We start from the raw sequence: 20,786 nt of genomic DNA on the forward strand, positions 1-20,786 counted from the left end.
ACGCCTGGATCAGATTACGTACGTAGCACTCACTTTAAAAAGACCAGGAAGAAAAAAACGCCGCCGTGCATCCCACAGCAATCTGGGGGGCAATGTGTTCAGAAAAAAAGGTAATGCAGATAAAAGGTTTTTGGGTGCCGAGTGCGTCGAGCAAGGCTTTGGGGTGTTGTACATTTAGACGAAGTAGATATCGTTGTGGAAAACAAAAGACCGGCGGCGGTGGTTATGGGATCGTTTGTCGAGCAGCGCGCCCGTGGGCCTAGCAAAAGGTACGGAGGGCTGACGAGACTGGGGAGCCGGCAAGATGGAAAGGGAAGAAGCAGACTTTGAGTGAAGTCTGAACGTCACCAAAGTCAGCCATCCGACGAAGCGAAGACAACTTTTGTACACGGCAAAGGCAAGGACCTGAGCTTACATGAAAGAGTCCCACTTCTGCACTTGACGTGTTTCGGTGGTTCTTTACTGCTTGGGAGATCTGTCATCCTGTTAGAGACTGATCCATACGAAGGGAAATCTACAACTATGACCAGCGGGGACTTACGAAGGCGAGTAACCCGGACTCCACTTAGGGCTCGCGGCCGAGTATGGCGCCGAAGCTGGGCCCGGAGATGTAGGCGAGTATTTGGGTGACGTCGGAGAGTACGACGGGTTACCAGCTGGGCTGGTAGGAGAGTACACCGGGCTCGTCGGGCTGTAAGCCGGGGATGTTGGCGAAGCGGGCGAGCGCCTATCGCTGTTCGCACCAAACTGCGGACTTGTGGGGCTGTACTGAGGCGAGGTTGGGCTGTAGGCTGGGGACGTCGGGCTGTAATGAGGTGACGTTGCTCCACGGTGTGCGGGCGAAGTAGGACTGTAACTCGGCGACGTCGGAGAGTATGACGGGGAAGTCGGCGAGTAGCTGGGTGAGGTAGGAGAGTATGATGGAGACGTGGGAGAGTGGTATCCAGGCGACGTCGGTGAATAGCTCGGTGATGTAGGCGAGTACTGTGGGCTGGTAGCTGCATATCCAGGCGACGTACCACCAAAGCGTGGGCTGCTGATGCCTCCTGGTGAGGTCGGCGAGTATCCAGGCGAAGTGGGAGAATATCCTGGTGAGACAGGGCTGGTGCCTGAGAATCCAGGAGACATCGGAGCGTAGCCAGGGCTTCGGGCGCCAGCGTACGGGCTAAAGGCACCATCGCCATAGCCGCCACCGTATTGTGTCAAGCCGCCATCGTCGCCAGTACCAGCAGCAGCAAGAGGAGAGAAGGAGGCATCGAATCCAGCCATACCCATGTTGCCTTCATAAGTGGGAGAGCCCAGGTCGTAAGGCGTAGCCGCACCAGTATCCATGTAGTTACCAGCAGCGGCGCCACCCATCATCTTGGAGTTGTCTTCCACCATAGTGAGAAGCATGGCACTGTCCATGACAACATCAAACTCTCCAGTACCCATTGGAGCGAGCTGACCAAGCATAATGTTCTCAGAGACACCGCGGCAATCGTCAAGCTCACCAAAACCGGCAGCTTCAAGAAGAATCTCAACAGTCTCCTCGAACGAACACCTCATGAGTGCTCCAGTGTCGTTCCTATTGATACCGTGACGGGTGATAGCCATGAGCATACCACGCTGCGTCATGATGTCGACGAGCAACGCCATGTGACGGTGATTGACGTAGGAACCGTCAAAGGACAAGACCATACCCAACTCCTTGAGAAGACCAGCGCGAGCAGCTTCAATGCCGAGTACCCCGAGAATTTCGATGAAAGAGTTGGAGTAGGTCTTGGTAGCGTCAACACCCTCAATGGCGAGGACGTCTGCCAGAGCAGTACCTGTGGTGTCGAGCACCCACTCCTTGCAGCGAGGGTCGTTCCTCGAAAGGACAAGAGATCGATCGTCGTTCTCCACAACAATGTTGTCTTCTCGAATGAAAGCACGCTCAACACCTCGGACACCACGAAGGATGACGTCGTCGAGCAAATGCTTCTCGAGCTTGCGCATCCATTGCTCATCTCGCTCCTCGTTATCCTCATCCTCTTTCTGCAGATTGGCATCCCAGATGAAGCGGACACGCATGATCTGCTCGTCGGCATTCTCGTCGCTGAAGATGACCGCAAGATTGGGCTTGAACTCCTCCTTGATCCTGCCCGCAACCTCACCAATGGAGATACTCTTGTCGAGCAACTTCTTACGATCAAGAATGATACGGAGTAGCCACTTGGATTGCGATTCGATGACTTCGTCTTCCTCTGGGATGATAAAGTAGGATTCCACCATATCCTCATCTGCTTCAATGGACGTGGACTGGATCTCTGGATCGTAGAAGAGCTCGACGGAGTGCGTAAGAGAACGCAGAGTAGTCAGTTCAATACGACTTCGCAGAATCTTGGCGTCCTGCTGTGTACCGTTGTTGTCCTGTTGTCGGACAAGCATAGATGGGGTCTTGATGTTCGCAGCGATGTTCAGAATCTCCTTCAGACGGGGCACACCAAGTGTAACGTTCTTGGACGACACACCGGCGAAATGGAAGGTGTTCAGTGTCATCTGAGTAGCCGGCTCACCAATCGACTGAGCGGCAAGGACACCAACCATCTCACCAGGTGCCACAGCTGCCTTGAGGAAGCGATCCTCCAGTTCTCCCAAAATGTAGGCCAGGGCCTTCTTGTTCAAATGCGATTCGACAACAAGACGCTTGAAGGCAAGACGAGAGCGCAACTGACACTTGAACAGGTAAGTGGCACTAGCCTGGGCCTCTTTGGACAACTCGTCGTCTCCACGGATGACGACCAACCGATCCAAAAGCGCTCGAACTTGTGTAATCACCTCGATAGGTTCGAGATTGCTGACATTGTCGGCCTTGATCTTGAACCTCGCTTGCGCAGATTCAATCATACGTTGAATGTTGAGCGGCAGCTGGAATTGCTGGCTGTCATCCTGGCCAATGACTGTGCGCAAGTACTCACGGTCCCTCTTAATTTCCTCGAATTCTTCATCGAGGTATTGCTGCACATTCACATCACCCTGGATCTCCGAAGCGACTACCAACTGGCTGGAAGGGATGGGAGGCTTGTCCGTAGTCAGGACGTCCAGCTTGTACACCTTCTCAAACTTGGCCTCAGAAGATGTGATGCTGTCAATCTTCTGCTTCTCAATATGAGCTCCGTCCAAGCCGTCCTCGCCGTAGATGAACTCGACAATGTCGCCCATCGAGTTTCGAACAGTGCCATCGTACTTGACCATGACGTCTTCAAGTGCCTTGACCAAACGACGCTGAATGTATCCCGTCTCAGCAGTCTTGACAGCTGTGTCGATAAGACCCTCACGACCAGCCATGGCGTGAAAGAAGAACTCGGACGGTGTAAGACCACGCAGATAGGAGTTCTCGACGAAACCTCGTGATTCTGGCGAATAATCGTCCTTGGTGAAATGCGGCAGGGTGCGGTATTTGAAACCATAAGGAATACGCTGACCTTCCACAGCTTGTTGTCCGACAAGGGCAACCATCTGGGAGATATTGACAGTAGAACCCTTGGATCCAGAAATGACGGTCTGGACAACGTTGTTGAAATCTTTCAAACTGTTCTGAGCTGCAGTACCACCGCCTTCACGACCCTCATTGAGGAACTTTTGAACCTTAGACTCGAAGGTACCACGAATGGTCATACCAGGCAGAGGCTCAAGCTTGTCAGAAGTAGCCTCCTTTGTGATGACATCGACCTTTGCTTTCGCCTTTGCAATCTCCTCGGCAATCTTGTCAGCAGTCTTTGGATCGGGGATAGTATCTCCGACACCGAAACTGAAACCATGGTGCAAAAGCCAGTGACAGACGATACGCTGGCAGGCGTTGAAGAAGCCAACAGCATCCTGAGGACCAAGCTCGTTGAAAATGATGTGGATGACACCACCAGCCGTAGCTCCGACAATCTTCTTAGTGATGGATCCGTAGATGAGCTCACCACCCAGAATCAGCAGACTCTGATCCTTCAGACAGTTCCAAGGTGAAGGCTTTGAATCATCTTCAGACCTGATGATGGTGACCTCCTTTGCGATGGCCAAGCTGATGATCTGCTTACCAGTCCAGAGAGGTCGAGGCTTCAAGATAGCGGGCTCTGGTACGATACCGTCCCAATCTGGTACCCACATCATGATGTTCATGACCTGCTCGAGAGGCATGAAACTATCTCGACGGGTCATCTTGTAGGCACCCAGAAGAGTATCCTGAACAATACCCATCAAAGGTGCGTTCTTTTGAGGAGACACAATCTGCTTAGGCACCATGCACAGGTTCTGGATCTCAGCACGAGTTTCGTCGCTCTGGGGCACGTGCAAATTCATCTCGTCACCGTCGAAATCGGCGTTGTATGGTGATGTGACAGACAAATTCAGACGGAATGTGGAGTAAGGCATGACCTTGACGCGATGACCCATCATGGACTCCTTGTGCAGCGAGGGCTGACGGTTGAAGATGATAACATCGTCGTCGTCGATGTGGCGCTCAACCTTCCAGCCATACTGCAGACGCAGATCGTCAAGGTTCTTGTTGTGTTTCAGGTCGAGACGAACACCGTCGGCCTTGATGACGTAGTTGGCACCCGGATGTTGATTGGGACCGTTGCGTACCAGACCTGTCAACTTGCTGATGTTGAACTTGGTGACAACTTCAGGGTATGTGAGGGTTCGTGCAATAGAACGAGGTACACCAACCTGATCCAGAGACAAGTTGGGGTCACCGGTGATGACGGTACGTGCGGAGAAGTCGACACGCTTACCCATCAAATTACCACGTAGACGGCCCTCCTTACCCTTTAGGCGACCACGGATCGTCTTCAAGGGACGACCAGACTTCTGCATCGCCTGTGGTACACCATTGGCGTCGTTGTCCATATAGGTGGCAACGTGATATTGGAGCAGTGTTTCATACTCAGTCAAGACGTGCTGAGGTGAGCCATCTGTGATACACTGCTGCACGTTTGCGTTTGCACGGATGATGTCACCCAACTTGTAGGTCAGATCGTCTTCTCCGCGCATGCCCTGGCCGGTACCGTCAACGGAGATACTAGGCCGCACCGGAGGCGGGGGAACAGGCAAAACGGTAAGAACCATCCACTCGGGGCGAGCGTAGTCGGCGTTAAGACCCAACAAGGCGAGGGTATTGTCGGACAAGAGCTTGAAAATGTTGAGAGCATGCTGGGGAGTGAGGACTTCTTTCCTGTCACCCTGACCGTCGTCCTCGTCCTTCTTCTTGGCCTTCCAGTTCCCGGTCAGCTTAAGACCTTCCTTGCGAATGGTGTCTGGCTGTCCGCTACCGCAACCGCCGTGGGGAATACGAGGCGCCTTCTTAGGGTCCTCCTCGGACGAGTCTTGCTCGCACACGGTCCGCGTCCGCGACATGCGCCAGATGGTGTCAAAGCGCTTCTTCGCATCCTTTTTCCTGATGGCCGCAGCCCAGTCTGGATGGTTCTAGAGGTTGCAGTCAGTACACGACGCCCCAAGCTCTGCTGTGTTCGTCTTCGCCTGGAAGACTTACGTAGTCAGCCTTGATCAGGCCACACGTATGGCACACCGTCTCGAGAATCTTCTTGATCTTGACGACGAAACCTGCAATGGTCAGTCGCGCTGCTGCATGTGAAATGATGGAGGGAGCACTCACCGACGTGAAAGACGGGCGTGTGCAGCTCAATGTGGCCAAAGTGACCGGGGCAGATCTGGATGTCCTCCTTGCACGTCTGGCACGTGTACATGCGGTCGATGGTGCCAAGCCTCGGGTCGTTGAGGCCCTGCTCGCGTGGACGCTGCTTGACCTCGTCCATGGTCTCGGGATATAGGATGTGGCAGACGCTCATGGCTTTGATCTCCTCGGGGGAGAGCAGCCCGAACTGGATCTCCTTGATGGTCCGGAGCGGACATTTCGATACTGCGGGTGCACCGGGCGGCATCGTGGCGGCGCTGCAGAGTTTTGTGGGTGAGAGAGTCGCTGGAAGCTGTCCTAGCGGATGTGGCGAGTGAGTGAGAGAGTAGCGGTAGCCACGCTGGGCGCCTGCTCAACGGCTGGATAAGTGTGCTGCGGTAGCTATGTGGCGTGCTCGTCGCGTCCGGCGATGGGCTCGATGCGCCGGGCGCGCTTTAGGTGATGTGGTCGAAGAATAGGGCCCGCAGGCAGAGGCTGCACGGGAGTCGGGGGCTCGCAGCGGTCGCGACTCGAGGGCGGAGGCGAGCGCGCGCAATTAAAGCACTCGGGCAGAGCGCAGACGGGATGCGGGGTGGAAGACGCGCTCGCTGATAGACGGGCGGCCGGTGGAGATGGGGGGAGGTCGGTGGTGGCAGAGGGAGGCGCGCTCAACGTCTGAAACGAGCTTCAAAGGGCGCGGAAGAGAAGAGGCGGTCGCCAAGACAGCCTGCGCTAGTCCCGATGCGGCGACTCTTCACCTTCGAAACCTGGTCGGGCATTTGCGCGCGTCTTCCACTCTGCGCGCAGGGACAGCAAGCGCGTCGGCGAAAATGTCCTTGCTGCCATTCACGCGTCCCGCAGTGCTCAACCATGAACTTGTCGCTCGTTGACCCTTTTGTCCTCGCCCAGGACTGCCCCGAGGTCATCACCGGCCGCCTACGTGAGTGCCTGTTGCTGTGACTGTACCCATGCCTGTGATGGTGACTGTGATGGCTGCGACTGTGACTGACACTGTGCAGGCAGCGGGCACTCGACATCGATCCGCTTCAGCCACCGCGGCGACCTGCTCGCCTCGGGACGTGTATGCCCTTCCCTGCCCTCCTGCACGCAACATGCGACTGATGGCCCTTAGCACGATGGTATAGTCGTCGTCTTCGACATCGAGACCAACGGCGTCGCCCGCAAGCTGCGCGGCCACACACGCCAGGTCCAGTCGCTCAGCTGGTCCACCAACGACCGCTACCTCCTCAGTGCTGGCCAGGACTGGAAGTGCGTCCTGTGGGACCTCAATGATGGCTCCCGCGTGCGTACCGTCCGCTTCGAAGCCGCCATCTTCATTGCAGAGCTGCACCCGAAGAACCAGTCAGTGTGTGTCTGTACAGTGCAATGCACCCTCTCTAACATGTACTCAGCATGCTCTTCGTGGCTGCCCTCTTCGAAGACCAGCCCGTCATTGTCGACATGTCCGCCGAGATACCCGTCAAGCACACCATCGCCTCTGCACCACGCCGCTCCCAGGTCGAACGCGACAACACGTCGGAAAAGCAGACAGCCCAGGATGCAAAGCAGACAACCACCATGACTCTCTTCACTCCGTCGGGCGAACACATCATCGCAGGAACAAACAAGGGCTGGCTCAACATCATCGATGCGACGACGCACCAAGTCCAGTATTCATACAGGGCCACCAACAACATCATCGTTTACATTCGTCTGACCCCATCTGGGAGAGATCTGGTAGTAAATTCTAGCGACAGGATTGTGAGGACGCTCCATCTGCCCGATTTCAGCGATCCAAAGCTAGACTTTGACACTCTCCAATTTGAAGTCGAGCACAAGTTTCAGGATCTCGTGCAAAGACTCTCGTGGAACCACGTTTCCTTCAGCCCAACCGGCGAGTACGTCACAGCCTCCACCTGGATGAACCACCACATATATGTCTGGGAACGTAGACAGGGCAGTCTGGTCAAGATCCTCGAAGGCACAAAGGAAGAGATTTCAGTGGTCGAGGTATGAACCTCTTCTCGAATCCCAGCACTACTTACTGACCATCTTAGTGGCACCCTCTACGTCCCTTTGTCGCTGCTGTCGGTGTAGACTCGGGTCGCATCTGGCTCTGGTCCATCCCACAGCCCCAACGCTGGTCCGCCCTCGCCCCCGACTTTGTCGAAGTCGAAGAAAACGTCGAGTACATTGAGCGCGAAGACGAATTCGACATCCAGCCTCTCGAAGAGCTCCATAAGCGGCGTCTCGATCAGGAAGATGAGGAGGTCGACGTCTTGACCATCGAACCCATCAAGGCATTGACCACCGACAAAGGCATCTCCATCCGCGAGGTCGAATTCAGAATGCCCGTGTTGTTGGACATCGAGGCGAGTGACAGCGAAGACGAAGTGGTTGCTGTTGGAGCCGGTCAGTTTAGGCGCAGAAGTCCCGGAGCCGGTCGAGAGTGGATGAACGACGACGAGGTGGCTGTCAGCGGCGACGAAGCAAGAAGAGCTAACGGGAACGCAGTACAAAACGGCACCAAGAGGCGACGAGCAGGCTGATCACCTCTTGAAAATGGGAGGTATTATTGGATCGCAGCAACGCATTATAAAGTCCGGTTTTCCGCTTTTCCTTCATGCGAAAATAGTCATCAATGCACCAGTGCGTTCGGCGCTCAAAATGCAACACATTATCGCTACTTTACCAACGCGAATCAATTCTCTCCTGCCGTCCTACCGTTTCGTGACACATTGTGCTACCTGAATGTAGTATGTACTTTGATATCCGGCAAAGGTAGTGTACAGTGGTTACATTGGCGCAGTGGCTGACTGGGTAGTTAACACAGATCAAGACAAGGGATTCAGCCAACAACATTCTGCGCGCGTCTCTTCCCGCGTTACTAAGCAGCTCAGTGGCACCCCGGCGATGCTTTGGCCATGTACATTACGTTTGCCGGATACCACAGTGCGTTCGCGCTCGAGCGGGGCCTCAGCCAGCCCAGCCCCGCCCACACACCTGCATGCATATACACGCACAAACAGCTCGCGCACGGATTTCGCACTTCTGGCCTGCCGCCCTCTATACTGACTAAAACATGGCAGAATTTCTACACTGCAATTTTCCAATCTCTCATCCAAGGTTGTCCAAGACAACAGCTCCCCTTGGTGTAGTTGGTTCATCACGTTCGACTGTAATTGCATATACTTGTAATCGAAAGGTCCCTGGTTCGATTCCGGGAGGGGAGATGAACCCTTCTTTTTTGCCGGTTTCTCGTCGTCGATATCGAATGCTCTGGATTTGAACAAGGCCAGGTTGTCGACGGCTTGAGCATGAAGAATTCACGCAGTCGAAGAGACAAGAAGAATCACATTAACAACCCTCAGGCACTCCAGGCATATACTATGTGTATGTTATCTTTGTGGCTTCAGACAATGGATGAGAACTCCGGCGCAATCAACTGCACAACCTCCTCTTCCACCTTCCACTCCCCCTGATCCCACCCCTCACCCAAACACTCCAGCACCTCATCCTCTGCAAGTGCCCGCGTACACGGGATCTCCCTCAGAAGTCGACACACCAACTCCTGCGTATTACCTCCCCGAGTCCCCCCATACAGCGCAGCATGATACGCTTCATAAATCGGCGACTTGAACGTAAACCTCCCATCACCCTCAGCCCCCGTCGCCTCCACCATCGCATCAGCATAAATACGCCTATACTCCTGCAGTTCCCACGGCATATGGCAGTCCGTATACGGCGAGAAGCCCGGCAGCCAGTCGTATGTCAGGAAGCACGGCACAGCCGCAAACCCATAGCAGCGCGGCACAGCGCGACACCGATCCCAGTCGATAATGGCGGTCACCTCGCCTGTGACGGGGCAGCAAAGTATGTTCTGGAAATCGAGGTCGTCGTGACGTAGGACGAAGGTCTCTCTACCGCTACTGTCGCTCTCGTGCTTTTGTGAGGCGAGAAGTGGCGCGGAGTATAGCATCATCTCCATAACATACCGTATGCCGTTTGCGCGCTGGCCGCGGGGCGATGTATCAGCGTCGTCCTGCGGCCACACGCGATCGAGCTGCGCGATATGGTACTCGATACTTGTTGAGCTGACGGGGAGTTTTACCAGCGCGTCAGGGGTGTTGAAGTCCTGCGGGGAGAGACCCTCCATCTCGTCGGTGGTTTTCCAGAAGTATACAGGGCCGATACTTGGTGTCGTTGGGCTATCGTCAAAGTCTAACATGCCAGCTTGATCGAACTCCAGCGTCTGCAGATGCGACATTGCGCGGGCGAGGGACCGCAGAAACGTGCGCCGCATCTCGGCGCGGGCGTCGGACGGGCGGTAGCGGTCGTCGCCGTCGCCGTCGAACCAGATGCGGTGCGATGGCACGCCAGGTGAAGCGCGCATGATCGTGTACGGAGCGCCGAGCGTATTGGACAGCGTATCGCTGTAGCCCAGGACCTCAGGGACGGGAACTTTAGTCTTCTCGCGCATGTACAGCATCGTGCGGACTTCGTTGCGGAGCATGTATGCGTCTGCGTCTTGCCAGCGGGAGGGCGTGCCGATGCAGGGGATCTTTATGACGTATCTGGATGCGTGGGGACCGGCTGTTATGTCGAGCATGCGGATGAAGTTGAAACCGCCTTGGATTTCGGTCATTGGGGGTGGGGATGGGGAGATGTCGGTGGGGGTTAGGTTGTGGGTGGCGGGGAGGTGCTCGAGGAGGACTTGCTGGAAGAGGGGTTGTGGGATGGCGCGGATGGGCGCCCAGTCTGCTCGTGAGTTTTGGGAGTCTTCTGGGTGGGCGGTCGCGGCTGTTGGTTTGGGGAGTGGTGGTTCGTCTTCTTCTTCTTCTTTTTTCATGGGAAAATTATCAGACTCCTCCTGCACTTGAGGAACTGTGGAAGCATCTTGAGTGATGGCATTCGGAGGATAATTCATGTCCTCCTCAAGCTCATCACTGACATCCTTTCTATCATTCTGTAACTCAAAATCCTCAGCGTCCTCATCATCGTATCCCCACAACCCATCCACAACACGAGCAGCAGTCGAAACCATCACACTACTTCCCGATGAAACCGGGCGCGCGATTGTCGCTGGCGATCTCTCCAAAAGCCTCGCAATAATCCACAGTGGCGGATACATCGTGTCCGAGACCAGTGAGGTAGCCAGCGTAGGAGGTTCATCGTTGTCTTGCTGACGAGACCTGTCCGTCTCCCGTTTCCTGAAAAGGTTGAAGACGTTTGCGAAGAATCCCATAATGGGCTAGAAAGGCGGATTTGCGTCCGTGGAAAACTAGAAGTGCGTGCGTGTGTGTGTGAAAAGTTAGATATGTGTGTGTGATGAAGTAACACAACAGTTTCTTAGAAATGCGACAGGGGTGCAACGAGATCCGAAAAATAGGTAGAGCGGGCTGCGATGGTGATAAGTTAAGTAGCATAATATACAAGTGTGAGAGCATTGTAGCCGAATGTGAGACAACACAACTATGGGGACTACAACAACGTCTTTCATGGTCCAGGGACCTTTGTTGGAAGATCTGTATAGAGACTGTTGTGGCAAGAATGAAAGGTCTCTGTGAGACAGGACATGTGGGCGGAAAGGAGAGTCGCCGACTGTTGTAAGTAACGGAGGGTAGAACGGTGGAAAAAGTAGTGATAAAGGTGGTAAGAGAGTAACGTATTATAACAAGCTGTAACAAGAGCAGTAACGAGGCCATAGAATGGCGAAATCAGACATGAACAAGTTGTACGATGACCAAAATCCCACGTTCACAACGTAAGGACAAGACGTGGGTTGTGGTTAGAAGTCAGAGTTTATCTCTTTCTCGGACTGCGCCAAAGACACCCATTTCGAGGACTGTGACCAAAACACTAAAAGTGCTTGGAAGAATCATGCGAAGTTCAGATTTAGGTAGGAAGTATTTTGACAATAGAAAGTGACTAGTTGGGAAGCTGAGAAAAGAGAAGTTTCGCAGAGAAAAGCGGCAGTTATGTAGATAACTATGCTTTGGCGACTTCACAGGACCTTTAAGCGGTGCAATTGGCTGCCAATGTCAAGAGACTGAAAGCTGGAAAAAAATGCAAAAACACGGGTGATGAACAGTGATGAAGTAACAATTACAGCCTCGACAATACAAACTTTGATGTGTGTGAGACGTTCGCGGTGGGCGGACGATTAACAACGCGGATGATCTTACGTCAGCAATCCCTCATTCTCCAACCTCCTCCACGACTCCTTCCACTCCTCCAACCGATTTCCAAGCTCGTCGTTTCTTGGCCATATGTTGCTGACAAGAAATTACTATTGCCATCCGGGTTGACTTCTTGTTGCAGTAGTACTTGCGCATCGCGTGAGATCTTCCGTGGCCTCTCCTCTTTAGTATCGAGCTCGATCACTCGGTTTCTCCGGATACAATCGCAAAGCGGCAAGACCGCCGGTGAGCGCTTGGCATGAAACCTGGAGAAATGGGATGATCATGTCCATAGCAAGCGGTGTGGGGCCCCGCATTGCGATCTCAAGGTTGTGTACCTGGCAATTCGGGCGAACAGGTTCCGGGGTAGTCTTGGCCATGGCTTGCATACAATATAAAATATAGTAGCAATCGGGCAACCTTTTTGTTTTTGCTGCTCCAACTCGTTTCCACAGTTTTATCATGGGTGCATTCAAGAAGATATCATGCCGGCTTTTGTTGGCTGCAGCTACCGTCTCCGCCAAATGGATCGTTCCTGGAGCACGATGGAGGGACACTGAGGGCAATTTGGTGAATGCACACGCGGGTGGTGTGACGCTCGATCAAGATACGGGCAAGTTCTTCTGGTTTGGAGAGTACAAGGTCCAGGGTCAAGAAGAGGGTGGTGGTGTTTCTGTATACAGCTCCGATGACCTCGCGACTTGGGAGCATCATGGTATGGCTTTGAAGCCAATTGAGGGACATCCTTATATCTCTACGGAACACATCATCCAGAGGCCGAAAGTGACGTACAGCAAGGAAACAGAGAAGTACCACGTATGTACCATTCCAACCAACGATACACTAGGCTAACATGGGATAGATGTTCTGGCACGCCGACAACTCCACCTACGGCTGGCTCCTCCAAGGCTTTGCGCAAGCAGACAATATCACTGGGCCATACAGCTTCGTTGATGCGACAGCTCCCCTTGGAAACTGGTCACAGGACTACGGCCTCTTCAACGATCGCAAGGATGGCAAGGCTTATGCTCTGTACTCTAACGGTGATCGCAAAGAGGGCCGAGACGTATACCTGACTTCCTACAATGACAACATTACTGCTCTTGATGAGGTCGTTCACCGATGGGACAAATATGACCTCGAGGCACCGACCATCATCCAGACGGACAAGAGCTACTTCGCTTTGATGAGCCACAAGACTGGCTACCGACCGAATAGTAAGTCTCGATCTTCGTCTCACATTACATGACAAAGCTCATCTTTGCTAGACGTTGTTGTATTTCGCGCCGATTCGCTGAGTGGACCTTGGTCCCAGCCAGCCATGGTTGCGCCTTTGAACACACGCACTTTCAACTCACAATCTGGGTTCTCGCTCCGTATCAACGGCACAAAGAAGGAAACCTTTCTCTACCTCGGCGATCAATGGGACTCCATCTCCCTCTGGGAGAGCCGATACATCTGGCTGCCCGTCGAGATTGACGAGGACAAGAAGTCGCTCGAGCTCAAGTGGCATGACGTGTATGACCTAGACGTCAAGACTGGTGAAGTCACCGGCATCGACGGTACAGCTTACTACGGAAAGGACGCAACGACTTCTGGCAATGCTTTCAAGCAAGAAGCATCTTTCGCTAGCGAAGGGGTGATCGTTACTGGCATCTACGGCAACGACAGCAAGGTCACCTTCTCCGGCATTGAAGGTTCAGGCAAACCTCAATGGGTTTCCTTCTACTACCAGAACACAGACGACATGGGCTTTGGCGACCAGCCCGGCGGTTCGCCCGACCGCATCAACGGTACTTGGTCATTGCGCCGTATTGCAAGCGTTATCGTCAACGGCAAGACAGACCAGGTTGAAAGTCTTTACCAGAGGGATACACACAAGAGCATAATTCTGAGCACGCCATTGCAGTTGACCTTTGAGAAGGGAAGTAATAATACAATCTCGATTGGTGGCCTGTACAACGGAAAGGATTACAAGGGCGCGGATATCGACCGGATTGTGGTTTACCCAACTGAAGAGTAAATTATGCTATATGTTACGACTTAACCTAATACGATAATGTTGAATGTCTTCGTCTTCCGAAATTGTCCCAAATCTACTCCTGAAGAGGTTCCTTCGAGTACTGCTTACTATTTCTTTGGACTGGAGAAAAGAATACGCTAAATTATTTCTTGATCAGCTTCGGACACAAACTCACGACGTGAACCTTACGCGTCCTTCTCGTACATGGCGGACAACTATGAAAAGGCCTACCACGAGGTCATGAACCAGAGAAAGATTTCGAAGTTAACCACGAAGTAGTCGCCATCTCCACATGATTCGGTAAGCTGGTCAATATTACCATCTTCACAGATTCGTGTTGCTGCGATGTTTTATTTCTAGACAGGACAAGCTCCCGCCTCTTTCTGCAAACAACCAAGTTTTGAATAGGTCAAGTCCTAGCCGACAACAAGCCCTACGAAACACTGATGTAGTCATCCGCGCTGAAGTCAAACGTTGTTTGCTGTCTCACACCAGCACTTATGTCAAGACATCTGGGCTCTCTTGGGGAACCATGTTTCACCCCAAGATCCTTATCAGCCCGCTGTTCCCGGGCGTTGTGTTAATATCTTACCTTCATCTACTTTTGTACTTCAGCATCGAGCATGTCATTGTCGAGAATCATGATCACCGGGTCAAGTAATGATGTGCCTACAGACTGTGACGAGCGCAATGCAATCGTGACACGTGCGAATTCGCATACATGCTACCTCAGTATGCTCCCACCACCGCAAGTGTCAGTCAATCGAGACTCCCGTCTTTCGAGCACTCATTGACACTACCTAGCGCATTGTACGACACCATGGTTCAGGTTTCGGTAGGTAGAGACGTGCAGAGAATATCCCACGTTCACAAGGGCCTCATATCTTATCACTCCGGATTTTTCGCTCGCATCTTCGACAAGTCAATCAGAAATGAAGCACAGAGTGGCGTCGTACGACTCGATCAAGACGACCCCGAGATCTTCAAGTTATTCTATAGCTTCATATACACTGGCCGGGTGATCGACTCTATAAACATCAACTACGATGTCCAATACTGTGTCGCAAACCACCAACATTCGATGCCAATCAAGCTATACCTAAGCCATCAAACTCAAGACCACGTACAAAAATACGCCCAAGAACTGTGCGTAGACAACGTGACTATTTCATTCTCGCAGCTGTTCGGCTTAGCAGTCTTTGCACACACATACGACATACCCGTCATACGCGACACGGTCCTATCACTCGTCTGCCAGAAGATCTGCACAGAAAGACGACTTCCAGCCGATCTGCTGCAACACCTGCACGATCATCTTCCGCGCGAGTCTAAGCTCGTAGAACTTCTCACTTCAGTTCTGGCATTCTGTGTCGACATGCATTCTATTAGTTCATACCGAAACCACATCCCGCGGGCCATGATGGCGAATATGTTTTATTGCCACCGGTATATGTATGCCACCTCGCGTGGTGGTATCGCTCCTGGGAAAGATCAGGAGATGAATGCGTGTCATTGGCATACGGGTTGCGAGCTGAAGGTGAGTAATTGGGTCGTGCATTGGTGGGATGTAGACTGATTGTTGAGGCGTTGTAGACAGATATCGGAGAGCTATGACGCAGATGCCTTCTCGCAATATGCAGTCAGGTGTGGATTGGGTATGAAGATTTAGAATAACGTTCACAACACGTGTTGTCCCTAGAGTTCTGGGGCTATTGCTCATTTGCTTTTGTTGAACTGAACTGTCAACTGCTGCAATGGTCTTAGGAATCGACCTTGTTTTACGGTATTCGGGGCGTGGATTGTATCAAATCTGGAGTGTGGTGGAGTCGTATACGCGCATGCAAGCTAGGGGTATGCTTTCACGCTTCGCTTTTTCTGTCAAGACGACTAAGCTTTTTTAGATGTTGGGTTGAATAGAAATGATCCTGGACTAAATAAAACCACCTGGGCCTTCAAGACGAGTAGTAAATTTTTATGTATACTTTCATTCACGCATGTTTACCTCCACGTAATTGATTTGATTCAATGACCACATTTCAAAATACATGCAATCAAATCCCACAGCACCACCACAACTCTCGATGCTATGATTACTGCGATCACAGAAACCCAAACTCATACATTCACCTCCGCCGCAACAAACCCACGCTCAAGCCTCCTCTTCTGCACCCACTCGCCAAACGGCTTCCAAATCGCCTCTTTCTCCGCTGGTTTCAAGCTCGCCGCCAATCCACTCGTACTCGTCGTAACAAACACCCTCGCGCCCATCCACACCTCCCCATTCCCACCAACTTCCTCATCCCCCACCTCGCTCTTCCCCATATTATGCTTTTCATCCTGCCACCCATACGCAAACTCCGCTTTACTCGGATTCTTCCCAAACCGATACCGCCAGATAGCCTCCCAAATACCCTTACCCACTATACACACCGCCTCAGGCCTATATCTGCGGAACTTATCCTCAAGCGCAGCGGTGCCGGCAGCAGTTTCCTGCCTGCTCAGCTCCGCGGCGTCCTTTGACGGGCGCTCGACAATATTCGTATTGCCCATGCAGTAGCGCGCGGGCAAGCTCCTGTCTTCCTCGGGCTTGAGCCGCCGATCTGTGAGTCCTGAGGCGTGGAGCAGCTTCCAGAAGTGGTTCGACGGGTGCGCGTAGGCGTGGCCTGCGACGGCCGTCTGGACGCCTGGGTTTGTCCCCACGAAGACGCATATCAAGTTTGGCTCCAGGATGTCGATAAGTGGGGAGAGGTGTGCGTATTTTGCGGGCTCGGCGTATTTGCTGGGTTTGCGCTTCTTTGTGGGTCGGGGGGATGCTGCAGGGGTGTCTTCAGGGGCGAGTGTTATGGTTGTTCGCGCGCGTTTTGCTGGGCGTTTTGGGGGTGCGGAAACTGGTGGGCTGTGTTTTGTAGTGGGTTTGGCGTCATTGTATTGGTATTTGGATAATTGGGTTTTGAAGGCTGCGGATGGTGGTGTTGTGATATCATTGGGGTCCGAGAGCTCGCTGTCGCTACGAACGGACTGTTCAGGCTTCATTGAGCGAGTTCGTGGCATATTGCTTGGAAGTGGAATCTTCAGTAGCCAGATAATCTCAAGAAAAAACGCGTTTCTATCGAACTGGTGGAAATCGAGCCAGCGAGAATCGAAGGACGTCGGGATTGCCCACGTGATTTCGCGTTTGCACGACACGTTGACGTCATACATCTCGACTACTCTCAAACTAGGACCTACGCGCACTTCACATGGCAAAGACAATCGCGCGTCGGACCTGAGAGAAGTTTATGAACTTAGAAACATACCTTCTTGCTCGGGAGATCGGCCATTATCAGTCTGTACCAAAACCGCTGATAGCGCTTAGCTATCTGGGTGTACGTTCCACCGATGCCGGTCCGTAGAGATTTGATATGTACTTCACCGATTGCGATCAAGATCTAGCAAATGGCTATGTAGCCCCACAGATCGAGTAGCTTAGCCGTCGGAATGCAGCCGCCATGGATTTGGACACAACGGTTAACAGGGAGTGTTGTTCGAAGTGGGTAGTTACGTAGGGGGTTAGATCGCTGGTGATGGACGTTTGCAATTGAATCTCCAATGTGTATGTGTGTGTATCTACGCAACCTTTACCCGACACAAAACGCACCTCCCTATCAAGTCAAGTCAATCCAAGTCAATCCAAGTCAATCCAAGTCAATCCAAGTCAATCCAAGTCAATCCAAGTCAATCCAAGTCAATCCACTGCAATCCAATGCAATCGACTTCCACACCCCTAACAACCCCAGAAAAAAAGCTAGACAAAAAACCAAAGTAAGAGGGGAGGAGGATATACCGCTTAAAAAACACAACAAACCGTCTCAGCATGCAACGCAACCCAAACCCAACACAACACGACGTCGTGAAACAAAAAAAAGCCCCCAGCTAAACCGCATGCGCAACCCCATTATCCAGATCCTGCTCGTTCCCCAGGCCCGCAATAGCCAACCCCTGCTTCTCATCTTCCTCATGGATGGTACTCCCCTGCACGCTCTCCTTCTCATATTCGCTCTTCCTCTCGGACCCGGCGCCGGAATCGTCGTCGTCCATGAGATTTGGCGGCCGTTGGCGCATAGCGCGCGCCTTTTCGAGGGAGATAGTTTTCTGCTGGTAGGTAGTTGTGTGAGCGGCGCTCTCGTCGCGGTCGATGGTCGCCTTCATGAGGGCTGCCATCCAGAGGCGGCCGACGGCCAGGCTGTCGACGGCGAAGTAGTGCACGATGGGTTTTGTGAATTGGACGCCGCGCTGCAGACCTGCTCGTGGGGGCACGAGCTTGAAGATGAACATGCCTTCCATGTCGTCTGCGATGCCGGTGGCTGAGTCGGCGGAGGCGGTGGTTTGGATGGTGGCGTTGTGGGGCGATGAGGGGGAGGATGCGGCGCGTGTGAGTGCTACGTGGAGACCGGTCATTCTCTCGTTGTTGGCTGGGAGGACGCGGTGCGAGGAGATGTCGATGAGACCCTTTTCTTCGGTGTCGTCCTCGCTGTAGTAGTAGGAAAGACGACGGCCGCGGAGGACGAACAGGCGCGATTTCCATGTAGTCATGAGACTGGACGACTTCTTCTTCATCCAACCGCTGTAATCGCAGGTTTCCATGGCTTCGTGGGGTGTGATTTGCTGGCGGCCTTTGGTGTATGCACTGGTGCCGTGTTTCGTAGTCTTCTTCCGCTCTTTGTCTTTTGTCGAGGTGGAGCCACCGGTAAGACGTCTAGTGGCATCGGGCTTGTCGAGGTCGAAACTCTTCGACACTGATGTACCCGACGGTGTGCTCGAGCCCGTTCGCGTCAACGACTGTATTGGCGAGTCCTTTTTGGCCGGCGTGACTACATCCGCAGCACTTGCGTTTGCTCGTTCGCCGCCCGTGATGGCGTCTGATATCGCGCGGAGGCCAGTCGCTGCCCGTGCTCGCTTTCCAAAGAATGAGTAAGAATGCGATTGAGCTGCTGGTGAAGGTGAAGCACGTCCCGTTGAGGACGTTTCGCTTCCCTGAAGATGGGGCGAGTTAGCAATAGCATCAATGCTGTGGGCATCGTATGTAAGCTTCGTAACGGTAGGATTCAATTCGCTTGCGGGCTTCAGCGGACGCACGAACTCGAAAGTGCTTGAACTGCGATCGGTCTTATGGTTGGCGCCGTAATATTGCTTTGCAGCGGGAGAAACGGGTCCAGACATTGAATCCGTGCTACCAATCCGGCTATGTCGTCGATTGTAAGAAGTGCGGCGCCCTGCGTCGGTACCGAAACTGGCATTACGGGAATGATTTGGGCTGTCCTTCTTACGGAGCAGGTTTCTGGTTTTCCTGTTCTCGACTTCTCCGCCCGAAAAATAGCCTCTGTCAAGATCACCCTCAGGCGTTTCGAGATCAGCCATGTCGGGGCCCATCACCGGTGCGTGGTGTGACGATGAAGGTCTTCTCTGATCCAAAAGAGGTTTTTGGGGCGAGCCCATAGTCCAGTTGCGATCGAACGAGGGTGCCTTCTTGTGTGTCGAGGCTGGAATTGCAGGCAATTGGGGCTTCACAGGTAGCGTGCCAGAATATGGCGCAGTCTGGATCAACTCGGTGGATGAGTGCCGTCTGTTGTGGTTCAGGCTGCGAACTGATGCAGCAGACGGCCGTCTAGCGTGACCAAACGAGGGAGAAGCGGGAGCGGCTTTGACTAATGGCGATGTCGGTTCGATGGTCGAGGAGATGGATTGTCCTGCGGAAGTGTTGGAGCGATGCGGCGGGTGGCGGATGGTGCCTCGTGAGCCATTGTTATCTCTGTGCGTCGGCATGCGGGTGAAGACCGAGCCCGTGGACGATGCTCGGTTTCGCGCGGGCTCGACTGCCAAACTGTCATGGCTATCGATGTCAGGAATGGCTTCCTTGGCGGTCTTGACTTCCAGCTGCAACGCGTTCACCTTCATCCATGTTCGCAGACGCGGCCCCATGGGGCCCAGGTCGAACTCCTTCATAAAAATGAAATTGCGATCCACGCCTAGCAGCGCCTCGCCGTCAATCTCCTGGTCCCTGAAGACGTCGCAGTGCCGCTTTTCCACGCCCACGTCTTCCAGATACTCAGCCACACGCACAGGCGACCATGTCTTGACCTCGTCTTCGGTGTGGAGGTTCTGCTCTTCCTCGTCCGTCTCCTGCCCGTGGACGTACGACAGGCGGTGCTGGCTGCTGTATTCGCTCCCCGAGTCATTCGCTCGCTGGTCTTTGGCTGTCGTGCCGAGGCGGGGTGTATTCATGCCTGTGATGTGCTCGTCGATGACACTGAGCGTCTCGTGCATGACTGGACTCCCGACGGTCTCGTCCTCGCGCGGCAGCTCTCCGCTCAGCGTCATGCTGATACTTCGTGGTGCAGTGTTGAGCGAGACCCTGCGCGTGGGTTCCGCGCCTAACATTGGGCTAGAGATGTGCAGCGGCTCCGTGTTTGGCGTCGGAGGCCCGGAGGTGGCGGTGGCTGGTGCGATTGGGATGGAGGGCTGCTCCGGTTGCGGTGGGCGCTGCTGCATGGTGGGAACAGCAGTGGGCGTGGGCGCGGGTCGCGTGTAGACTGCAGGCACGTCAGAGGGGGCACCACGACAGCAGCAAACCCATGGCTTGGAAGCATACCTTCGGGGAACAGGCCATTGTCGCCCGTCTCCGTGTTCTTGCCCAGGAACCAGCCGTCGCCGAAATCATCGTCGCGCTCGACCAGCTCAACGCGATCGCCGCGCTTCAGGCTGAGCTCGTCGGGACTGCGCGCCACAAACTCGTCTACAGCATTAGGTCAGCGGGGAGGCCAGGCAGTATCAATCAGGATTACGAGAGGTAGACATACGCACGACCACGAGCAGGTCGCCAGGCCGGCAGAGCTCCGTGTGCGAGCGTGACGACATCATGGTGCCGTTCAAAGGGGGGACAAAGAATGCAGGCTGGGTA

The 20,786-nt window shown here is 53.6% G+C and overlaps 7 protein-coding genes and 1 non-coding gene across 8 annotated transcripts; 4 read left to right on the forward strand and 4 right to left on the reverse strand.

Annotated features, from left to right (window-relative positions):
• Window positions 1-17: 17 nt before the first annotated feature.
• Window positions 18-6,297, reverse strand: P153DRAFT_343179 (beta and beta-prime subunits of DNA dependent RNA-polymerase). The gene is made up of 4 exons (XM_033665995.1): window positions 5,630-6,297; window positions 5,507-5,577; window positions 542-5,439; window positions 18-475 (listed from the first exon to the last, which is right to left on the reverse strand). The coding sequence occupies exons 1-4, from the start codon at window positions 5,913-5,915 to the stop codon at window positions 460-462; spliced, it is 5,271 nt and encodes a 1,756-aa protein (XP_033522446.1). The 5' UTR covers window positions 5,916-6,297; the 3' UTR covers window positions 18-459.
• Window positions 6,298-6,451: 154 nt separating this feature from the next.
• Window positions 6,452-8,381, forward strand: P153DRAFT_367957 (WD40 repeat-like protein). The gene is made up of 5 exons (XM_033668395.1): window positions 6,452-6,587; window positions 6,667-6,728; window positions 6,780-7,009; window positions 7,060-7,657; window positions 7,705-8,381. The coding sequence occupies exons 1-5, from the start codon at window positions 6,518-6,520 to the stop codon at window positions 8,194-8,196; spliced, it is 1,452 nt and encodes a 483-aa protein (XP_033522447.1). The 5' UTR covers window positions 6,452-6,517; the 3' UTR covers window positions 8,197-8,381.
• Window positions 8,382-8,790: 409 nt separating this feature from the next.
• Window positions 8,791-8,880, forward strand: P153DRAFT_t81. Its single transcript has one exon. It is a non-coding gene; the product is annotated as a tRNA-Tyr (tRNA).
• Window positions 8,881-9,059: 179 nt separating this feature from the next.
• Window positions 9,060-10,496, reverse strand: P153DRAFT_293983 (uncharacterized protein; the record flags this gene model as incomplete). The annotated part of the gene is made up of 1 exon (XM_033663928.1): window positions 9,060-10,496. One exon carries the CDS (start codon window positions 10,494-10,496, stop codon window positions 9,060-9,062), a length of 1,437 nt encoding a protein of 478 aa, XP_033522448.1.
• Window positions 10,497-11,896: 1,400 nt separating this feature from the next.
• P153DRAFT_319304 (carbohydrate-binding module family 35 protein) lies at window positions 11,897-13,859 on the forward strand. The gene is made up of 3 exons (XM_033665081.1): window positions 11,897-12,642; window positions 12,689-13,043; window positions 13,095-13,859. The coding sequence occupies exons 1-3, from the start codon at window positions 12,289-12,291 to the stop codon at window positions 13,847-13,849; spliced, it is 1,464 nt and encodes a 487-aa protein (XP_033522449.1). The 5' UTR covers window positions 11,897-12,288; the 3' UTR covers window positions 13,850-13,859.
• A 613-nt stretch (window positions 13,860-14,472) lies between these two features.
• On the forward strand, window positions 14,473-15,425 carry P153DRAFT_387033 (uncharacterized protein; the record flags this gene model as incomplete). The annotated part of the gene is made up of 2 exons (XM_033670603.1): window positions 14,473-14,603; window positions 14,654-15,425. The coding sequence occupies 2 exons, from the start codon at window positions 14,473-14,475 to the stop codon at window positions 15,423-15,425; spliced, it is 903 nt and encodes a 300-aa protein (XP_033522450.1).
• A 374-nt stretch (window positions 15,426-15,799) lies between these two features.
• Window positions 15,800-16,977, reverse strand: P153DRAFT_367960 (DNA glycosylase). The gene has a single exon (XM_033668396.1). The coding sequence runs from the start codon at window positions 16,898-16,900 to the stop codon at window positions 15,965-15,967; it is 936 nt and encodes a 311-aa protein (XP_033522451.1). The 5' UTR covers window positions 16,901-16,977; the 3' UTR covers window positions 15,800-15,964.
• Window positions 16,978-17,761: 784 nt separating this feature from the next.
• On the reverse strand, window positions 17,762-20,743 carry P153DRAFT_358198 (uncharacterized protein; the record flags this gene model as incomplete). Its single annotated transcript, XM_033666776.1, has 3 exons — window positions 17,762-20,418; window positions 20,478-20,621; window positions 20,686-20,743. The coding sequence occupies 3 exons, from the start codon at window positions 20,741-20,743 to the stop codon at window positions 17,762-17,764; spliced, it is 2,859 nt and encodes a 952-aa protein (XP_033522452.1).
• Window positions 20,744-20,786: the final 43 nt, after the last annotated feature.

The sequence above is a fragment of the Dothidotthia symphoricarpi genome (assembly GCF_010015815.1).
Source record: "Dothidotthia symphoricarpi CBS 119687 unplaced genomic scaffold P153scaffold_13, whole genome shotgun sequence".
In the NCBI taxonomy this organism is placed as follows: domain Eukaryota; kingdom Fungi; phylum Ascomycota; class Dothideomycetes; order Pleosporales; family Dothidotthiaceae; genus Dothidotthia; species Dothidotthia symphoricarpi.

Bases quoted from the DNA above. Each gene is read 5' to 3' on its own strand.
- P153DRAFT_367957 (XM_033668395.1), top strand. From the start codon at position 6,518: ATGAACTTGTCGCTCGTTGACCCTTTTGTCCTCGCCCAGGACTGCCCC. The intron at 7,010-7,059 runs GTCAGTGTGTGT...ACATGTACTCAG, and splicing joins GAGCTGCACCCGAAGAACCA to CATGCTCTTCGTGGCTGCCC. The intron at 7,658-7,704 runs GTATGAACCTCT...TGACCATCTTAG, and splicing joins AAGAGATTTCAGTGGTCGAG to TGGCACCCTCTACGTCCCTT.
- P153DRAFT_319304 (XM_033665081.1), top strand. From the start codon at position 12,289: ATGGGTGCATTCAAGAAGATATCATGCCGGCTTTTGTTGGCTGCAGCT. The intron at 12,643-12,688 runs GTATGTACCATT...AACATGGGATAG, and splicing joins AGGAAACAGAGAAGTACCAC to ATGTTCTGGCACGCCGACAA. The intron at 13,044-13,094 runs GTAAGTCTCGAT...CATCTTTGCTAG, and splicing joins GACTGGCTACCGACCGAATA to ACGTTGTTGTATTTCGCGCC.
- P153DRAFT_343179 (XM_033665995.1), bottom strand. From the start codon at position 5,915: ATGCCGCCCGGTGCACCCGCAGTATCGAAATGTCCGCTCCGGACCATC. The intron at 5,578-5,629 runs GTGAGTGCTCCC...TGACCATTGCAG, and splicing joins CACGCCCGTCTTTCACGTCG to GTTTCGTCGTCAAGATCAAG. The intron at 5,440-5,506 runs GTAAGTCTTCCA...TGCAACCTCTAG, and splicing joins GCCTGATCAAGGCTGACTAC to AACCATCCAGACTGGGCTGC.
- P153DRAFT_367960 (XM_033668396.1), bottom strand. From the start codon at position 16,900: ATGCCACGAACTCGCTCAATGAAGCCTGAACAGTCCGTTCGTAGCGAC.